Consider the following 8,675-nt stretch of genomic DNA (forward strand, 5'->3'; position numbering starts at 1 on the left):
GACTGTTCGTTTCTCAGAGGTTCAACTGCCCTGAGTTCAGACTGACAGGCAGCCGGCCCAATTTAATCTTCTGGATGTGTGAACGTTTCTTTCTCCTCAGTTTGGATCAGATCGTCTCCTCTCTGTTAGTCAGAACCCTTCAATGAGACCACATCAAGTTCAAATGAAACTTTATTGACATCAGTGTGGAGAGACGAAGTCTCAGCAGCAGAGAAACTCATTAAACACTGATTAACAAATTAAAACAGTTAAAGAGAAGAAAAACAAAGAGAAGTAAACATGAACAGCTGTTCACCTGTCTGTGTGTCTGTCTGTCTGTCTGTGTGTGTGTCTGTCTGTCTGTCTGTCTGTGTGTCTGTCTGTCAGCAGGGGGTCTCAGTGTCTCAGTGACTCATTACAATACAAAGTGATGCAGAATGAGCTACATCAGTTTCTGAGCTAATAATAATAATAATAATAATAATAACAACAGAAAAGTTCACAGATAAAATTCTGTTGAAGATAAAATGAACATCAGATGTTCTGAGTTGTAATTTTTCTCTGACATCATGAAGTTTTACCTGCGAGTGTTTCCTGCGGCGTCGTTGTGTTTCACCTGCTCGGCTGATTGTTGAGGAGGAAACGCTGAGCGCTCAGCACCGTGTTCTGAAAGCAAACCCACACACGTTGACTGCCATCATCACCTCACGTCAGGATTAATAACCTCATTAATGACTTGTTAACTGCGAGAGGTCACACATGCTCCCAGCAGCAGCTTCACGTGACACCAGACACTCATTCACTCATCAGAAACCAGAAAACAAGTGAATGATGCAACTGTCACTGAGGCCACAAGGTGGCACTGTCCCTTTAATTAGGCCCCTGTGAGCACAAAGGATGCTGGGTAACAGGCAGCCATCTTGTTTGCAGCTTTGTTGAATCCTTGTTGTTTCCTGAAGTAGTAAATGTGACTTTTACACAAAACATCAAGTGATGAATATTTAAAGTGAAGTGATGATTTGATTGGTTGATGAGACCTGATGTTCACTCTCATATCTGTGATCAGTTGTTCTGTCGACCAGTCAGCTGCAGACGTGATGACTGAAACTTTCAGCTGTTAACGAGGAAACACTGAACCTGCGACTCTGAAGTCATTTAATGATTTCAGATCTGTTTCTGCAGGATTAATAAATCATGTAACGTTTCACTATTTATTCGTCTAAATGTGCTCAATCACTTACTTTTCAGTTTAAAAAACAAAACAGAAACTTTTTTACCTCCATGAGCATGGCCACTGTCATCGGCCCCACCCCCCCTGGAACAGGTGTAATGAATCCTGCTCTCTGATTGGCTGAGGCGTAGTGGACGTCTCCGACAACTCGTTTACCGCTAGCCTTCGTCTCGTCTGTCAGAGGGGTCGAAGGTCACACACAAAGGACACAGGACACAGGTGAAGACACAGGAAACAGGTGAGGACACAGGTGAGGACACAGAAAACAGGTGAGGACACAGGACACAGGTGAGGACATAGGACACAGGTGAAGACACAGGAAACAGGTGAGGACACAAGAAACAGGTGAGGACACAGGTGAAGACACAGGAAACAGGTGAAGACACAGGAAACAGGTGAGGACACAGGTGAAGACACAGGAAACAGGTGAGGACACAGGAAACAGGTGAGGACACAGGTGAGGACACAGGAAACAGGTGAGGACACAGGTGAGGACACAGGAAACAGGTGAGGTACCTGGTATGTGGTTGATTCCACAGTCGATGACCACGGCTCCCTCCTTCACCCACTCTCCTCTCACCATCTCTGCTCGCCCCGCCCCCACAACCAGGATATCAGCCCGGCCCACCTGACATCACACAGACAGGAAACGCATCATCACACAGACAGGAAACGCATCATTACACAGACAGGAAACACACTGAGTTAGTTTCTCAGGGCCCTGACCTGCAGTTTGAAAATAGATTTATACCAACACCAACAGTCAGTGTAGATTTGTGTGACGTCACCTGCTCAGGTAGGTCAGGTGTCTTTGAGTGACAGGTGGTCACAGTGGCGTGGTTCCACAGCAGCAGGTCGTGCATCGGTGCTCCAACGATCTTACTGCGACCAATCACGACGGCATGTTTTCCCGCCACGGACACACCTGCACAGGAACAGGAAGTGACAGGTGAGATATCTGTGATTGGTTATTTCTGTTTGGAAATCAAATCATGTTACTAAACTACAGTTCCCATGATGCTTTGTTGCCATGGAGACAGTGAGTTAGCTCCATGCAGTTAGTCTATGTGTTTATATTTAGATAAACAGCCTCTCTACATGTCAGTGTGTACATTAACTGTGTGTGTGTGTGTGTGTGTGTGTGTGTGTGTGTGTGTGTGTGTGTGTGACCTGTCTGTCTGATGAGCTCCATGCAGCCGTTGGGGGTGCAGGGGATGAAACAGTCGTTCAGATCACCTCGAGACAACTTCCCTGCATTAATACAGCTCAGACTGCACACACACACACACACACACACACACACACACACACACGCACACACACAGGACAGTTAAGTGTTAAGCAGAACCATGAAGAAGAAGACGGACTTCCTGCGGAGACTGACCCGTCCACGTCCTTCTCTGGAGAGACGGCGTTGGTGATGAGCTCGGTGTTGACGGGGTTGACAGAGTCCAGAGGCAGCTGGACGATCAGACCGTGGACGGACGGGTTCTCGTTGACGGACATGATGCTCTGCAGCACCTGCAGGATGACAGGAAACAGGAAACAGTCACAGCCTTCGTCATCGCTGGATGATGTCATCATCTGCGGGCTCTTCACCGACCTCGTCCTGCGTCGCCGAGCTCGGCAGCCTCACATGTTTCGCATCGATTCCAATCTGAGGAGCAGAGACTCGATCAATAATGTTCTGTATCAACATGTGAACTCAAGCTAACGTCTCAGCAGGAGCTAGCATCATGCTAACAGCAGCATCATTCTGTGTTGAGACGCAGTGACGACGTGGTTCTGACCTCGGCCGCGGCCTTCAGTTTGGAGCTGATGTACAGGTTGGAGTCGTCTCTGTCTCCCACCTGAAACACAGGTGAGGTCACAGGTGATCAAACACGTGCCAGTCATGTGACACTCGGCAGTCTCCGCCTCCAGTAACTGAGCTCATTTATATTTGTCACACATACACACACACACACACACACACACACACTCTCTCTCTGAGCGAGGCAGCTCGTTAGGCCTCCAGCTGTTTGCTGATGTTTGAACGTGGATCGGCTCTCCGTGACATCATCACATCAAAGTACAGAAATGATGTGGAGGTGAAACAGGAAGTGACATCATTCTCATGTTGGTTACAGAGAGCTGTAGTGATGTCGTGTGTCTGTAGCTAACTATGTTAGCATCTCTCTGCTCCTCTGTGGGATTATTGAACTGGATTCTGGATTATTACAGAAAATAATCTGAAGGTTCTGACCCGTCCAGGTTCTGTTCATCAGATAATCTCCACAGATGAACTCCACTCTGTGATGTTTGAAGTGTAAATTAAATGTGTAGCAGTAAAAAGCTAATGCTAGGCTACAAACAGACGACATCACGGTCACATGACTTAAACGTCTCCACCACTGAGCGTCTTACTACACAATTACTATCCAGGTTTCTATAAACTGATCAATGCACAAGTTGTAAAGTCAGAGTGAGAACAGTGTGTAACTAAAGTGGGCCTGTAAAGACGACTAGTGAGGAGACGAGTCTCCGTGTTCGCTGTGAGGACGTTCAATGTCCCCGACAACCTCTGTAGTCTCATTTAGACACTTGTTAGCCGCTAACCGCTAACCGTTTTTAACACATGAGGAGCTTTACAATTAAACTGTGGACATTTAATGATGAGGTTATATGTTCAGCCTGTAACACACCTTATTTCACACATTTAACTGGAAACACATCAACACACTCAGACTTGCGCTAACATGCTAACATGCTAACTGATGTCTGGGTTTTAGGACGGCAGACTACGGCTGTGTCCAAATTCAGGGGCCTAGCCTTTGCGGTCCACGAGGGCCGGGTCCTTCGGACAGGTCTTTGAAGGCCTCGTCCACCGTTGTTAAATGGGACGGTCCAGCCTTCGGAGCATTTCCTGGTTGGTCACCAGATGTTCCCGCCCCTTACCGTTACGTCACGATTGTGAATGAAGAGATGCATTAAAGTCTGTTTTGGTTCAAATCTATCAAACGTGTACATTTATTTGTGTGTGCACACAAATTAACGACAAAATGTGTCAAATCTAAATTGAATCATTAACATTACAAAATAAACATGAACCCATTGGTGAATAACAACTATATTTACCACAGCATCACCAGCGTCACGTGTTTTAACTGAAAGTTAACATCTGGAGGTTTTATAGTCCCTTGAAGTTTAACATATCTGGCGTTGGATGTTCAAATGACTAAAAACCGAGTATAAACCCATTACTTAAATTTAAATGTCATGTCTGCGCCACTTGATGTCGCCATTTTCTCTTGCTTCCTCTTCTGTTTCGGGACTGAGCGGCAGTGCGCAAAGGATCTTGGGATATGGGAGGCCGCGGAGGATAGTAGCGGTGCGTCCTCCGAAAAGAGGGAAGTGCAGGTTGCATTTGTGGGCTGCGTTTGAAGGAGCCTCTGAATTGGGACAGCCTTCGCGCAGCGTTGGGACGTAATTGGCCTTCAAATGCCCTTCGAGGGCTGCAGCCCCTGAATTTGGACACAGCCTACATCTCTGTATGATCACTCTGTTACTACGGTAAGTGTAGAGGGTCAAATCTCTACTGAATGTTTTTTATTCTGTTTTGGGTGAACTGTTCCTTTAAGTGTGTGAGCTGTGGGAGGTCATCATGGGGTTCAGGTTTGTTATCAGAGTTTGTGAGAAGAAGAGCAGCTGCAGCCATCAGAGCAGCTTCAGACCGGCCTGAGCCTGCAGACGCTCCGACAGGGAACTGATGATCACCAGAACGCAGCAGCTCGTCTGTTATTGATTAACTGAGCGACGGTTTCAGATTTGAGTTTGTTCGTTGAATTTATGATTTTATGAACTCTAACTGAAGCTGTCAGATAAATGTAACAGAGCAGAAGAAGAGAGGAAAGTAAATGTACTCAGTTACTAACCTGTAAGACGACCAGCGCCGGTCTGAACCCTGAGAAGTGACTCTTCATCTTCTCCACCTCCGTCTTCAGCCTCTCCCTCACCAACCTGCTCACACACACACACACACACACACACACACACATGCAGGTCACACATGTCTGATGTTCTGACCGGTCCAACTGGACATGCCCAGATGTTGACCGACTCACTTGGACGTCTTGTTGCCGGAGACGACGGTTGCCAGGGAGCGCCTGCTTCCTCGGCAACTAGAGGCCCCAAGACGGAGCGAGAGGGCGGCCAAGGATAACATGACTGAGAGAGAGAGAGAGAGAGAGAGAGTGTTAACATCATCAACCTGATGAGAATCAATAAATAAATCAATAAATCTCTCCTGATAAACTAAATGACAGAAATATGTTGAGTTAATAATAAACACATGAAGAGACTTTGATCAGACACACGTGAACACACCTGAACACATCTGAACACACCTGAACACACCTGAACACATCTGAACACACCTGAACACATCTGAACACACCTGAACACACCTGAACACATCTGAACACACCTGAACACATCTGAACACATCTGAACACACCTGAACACATCTGAACACACCTGAACACATCTGAACACATCTGAACACACCTGAACACATCTGAACACACACCTGAACACATCTGAACACATCTGAACACACACCTGAACACATCTGAACACACACCTGAACACATCTGAACACATCTGAACACACACCTGAACACATCTGAACACATCTGAACACATCTGAACACACACCTGAACACATCTGAACACATCTGAACACACACCTGAACACATCTGAACACATCTGAACACACCTGAACACATCTGAACACATCTGAACACACCTGAACACATCTGAACACATCTGAACACACCTGAACACCCCTGAACACATCTGAACACACACCTGAACACACCTGAACACATCTGAACACACCTGAACACACCTGAACACACCTGAACACATCTGAACACACCTGAACACACCTGAACACATCTGAACACACCTGAACACACCTGAACACATCTGAACACACCTGAACACACCTGAACACATCTGAACACACACCTGAACACACCTGAACACATCTGAACACACCTGAACACACCTGAACACACCTGAACACATCTGAACACACCTGAACACACCTGAACACATCTGAACACACCTGAACACACCTGAACACACCTGAACATAATAATTAATCTGTTAATTTACTTTGTTGTTATTTAAAGTGAGACACTAAGTGGCCAAAAGTATGTGGACAGCTGATCATTCACTGCAGCAGCTGACCGTCTCCCAGAAATCATCTTTATATAAAACAAGAACTCAAACATTAAATATGTTTGAAGGAAACTGAACATGATGTCCGTGAACACAACAAAACCTCCAGGGAACCAAAATACAAGAACAACATGCTGATCAATCGCTGAATATGATGACAGACGAGTCAGAAGTCTGTTCAAACATTATTATTAGTTATTAACTCATAACGTTTCTGATGAGCTCATATTTATATCTGACACACGTTGAGGCTCCATCTGAGCTCGTCTCCACAGGATGTTTAAATAAAGTTATAATGTGTCGCTGTGAGCTGACGTGACTTCTGACCCAGTGACTCGGTTCAGTCATTAAACATGTTAATGATTAAAACCTCCACAGTCTGCTGCCGCCGCCGCTGCCGCCGCTCGTCTCTTCATAAACTCAGTAACACATAAAACACAATCACACATCTGTCTGCAGCTGCACACAAACACACATCTGTCTGCAGCTGCACACAAACACACATCTGTCTGCAGCTGCGCCACGTTAACAAACAGCCTCAAACTGTCCCATGATTCATCTGTGCAGCCGCAGACAGACGACAAGACGAGTTCATGATCTGATTTAAAACTCACAGAAACAAGAACGACTGACCTGAGAGAGCAACAGAAGACCACTGACACACTGCTGCAGGACTGTGAGTGTGTGTGTGTGTGTGTGTGTGTGTGTGTGTGTGTGTGTGTGTGTGTGTGTGGTGTTTGTTCAGTCCTCCTGTGGGTGTGTCTGTGGATGTATGGAGGCTCATTAATGACAAAAAACTCAAACTAACTTTAATCTGAATTATTTGAATGTTCATGTTCTCCTTGTAGAAATGTGACTGTTTACAAACATCAGACAATAAGAGAGATTATTATTATTGTTGTTATTGTTGTTATTGTTGTTATTGTTGTTATTAGGCCTCTCATCACAGTCGACGATAACAGTCATTAATACACATCTCATATAAACATGTTTCATAATGTTGTCACACTGAACAGCACCGAGCGCACACACACATCTGACACCAGCAGGCCTCCATACAACATGTTCCCACATGTGTGTGTGTGTGTGTGTGTGTGTGTGTGTGTGTGTGTCTGTGTGTGTGTCTGTGTGTGTGTGTGTGTGTGTGTGTGTGTGAAAACAGTGAAGCTGCCGAGAACTGAATAGAAGCAGACTGATCGAGTGGACGGAGGCCAAGGGTGGAGGAGGAGGGACGTCCCACACAGCTCTCAGCCAATCACATTCCAGGAGGAGGAGGAGGAGCAGGAGGGGGGGGGGGAGGAGCAGGAGGAGGAGGAGGAGCAGGAGGAGCAGCAGGAGGAGGAGGAGCAGCAGCAGGAGCAGCAGGAGGAGGAGGAGCAGCAGGAGGAGGAGGAGTAGCAGGAGGAGCAGCAGGAGGAGCAGGAGGAGGAGGAGGAGCAGCAGGAGGAGGAGCAGGAGGAGCAGGAGCAGGAGGAGGAGCAGCAGGAGGAGGAGCAGGAGGAGGAGCAGGAGGAGGAGGAGGAGGAGCAGGAGCAGCAGGAGGAGCAGGAGGAGGAGGAGGAGCAGCAGGAGGAGCAGCAGGAGGAGGAGCAGGAGGAGGAGCAGCAGGAGGAGGAGGAGCAGGAGGAGGAGGAGCAGCAGGAGGAGCAGCAGGAGGAGGAGGAGGAGCAGCAGCAGGAGCAGCAGCAGGAGGAGCAGCAGGAGGAGGAGGAGGAGCAGCAGGAGGAGCAGCAGGAGGAGGAGGAGGAGCAGGAGGAGCAGGAGGAGGAGGAGGAGCAGCAGGAGGAGCAGCAGGAGGAGGAGCAGCAGGAGGAGGAGCAGGAGGAGGAGGAGCAGCAGGAGGAGCAGCAGGAGGAGGAGGAGGAGCAGCAGGAGGAGCAGCAGGAGGAGGACCCTCTCCGCTTCAGAAAAACAAACCCTCCTTGATGTGACTCAGAGTTTCCTGTTCTTTGTGTGTTCGTGCTGTGACGTCAGCTCAGACTGTTTCATGTGTGAGGAACTAAACTTCAGTCTAACTTTGATCCTGAGACCAGGTGTGTGAGGACAGACAGGTGTCCCCTCTGAAGGACATGAAGAAGAAGAAGAGGACGCTGTGATGACTTCTGTCTCTGTCCTCCTGACTGTGAGGAGACAACAAAGTGCTGCAGGAAGCTCAGAGACCTCAGAGTCAGAGACAGGCTGACCCCTGCTGGACAAACTGAGAACTACATTAAACTACATCGTGCAGTTACAGTTTTT

General features: G+C 47.5%; 1 protein-coding gene across 1 annotated transcript; it reads right to left on the reverse strand.

Moving 5' to 3' along the window:
- mthfd1a (methylenetetrahydrofolate dehydrogenase (NADP+ dependent) 1a, methenyltetrahydrofolate cyclohydrolase, formyltetrahydrofolate synthetase) lies at positions 1-7,118 on the reverse strand. Its single transcript, XM_084377472.1, has 12 exons — positions 7,071-7,118; positions 5,314-5,416; positions 5,125-5,209; positions 3,001-3,060; positions 2,814-2,867; positions 2,595-2,731; positions 2,381-2,481; positions 1,999-2,135; positions 1,727-1,838; positions 1,257-1,384; positions 561-645; positions 1-137 (listed from the first exon to the last, which is right to left on the reverse strand). The coding sequence occupies exons 2-11, from the start codon at positions 5,412-5,414 to the stop codon at positions 592-594; spliced, it is 969 nt and encodes a 322-aa protein (XP_084233598.1). The 5' UTR covers positions 5,415-5,416; positions 7,071-7,118; the 3' UTR covers positions 1-137; positions 561-591.
- Positions 7,119-8,675: the final 1,557 nt, after the last annotated feature.

This window comes from Pagrus pagrus (genome assembly GCF_965226575.1).
Source record: "Pagrus pagrus genome assembly, chromosome: 16".
Taxonomy (NCBI): Eukaryota; Metazoa; Chordata; class Actinopteri; order Spariformes; family Sparidae; genus Pagrus; species Pagrus pagrus.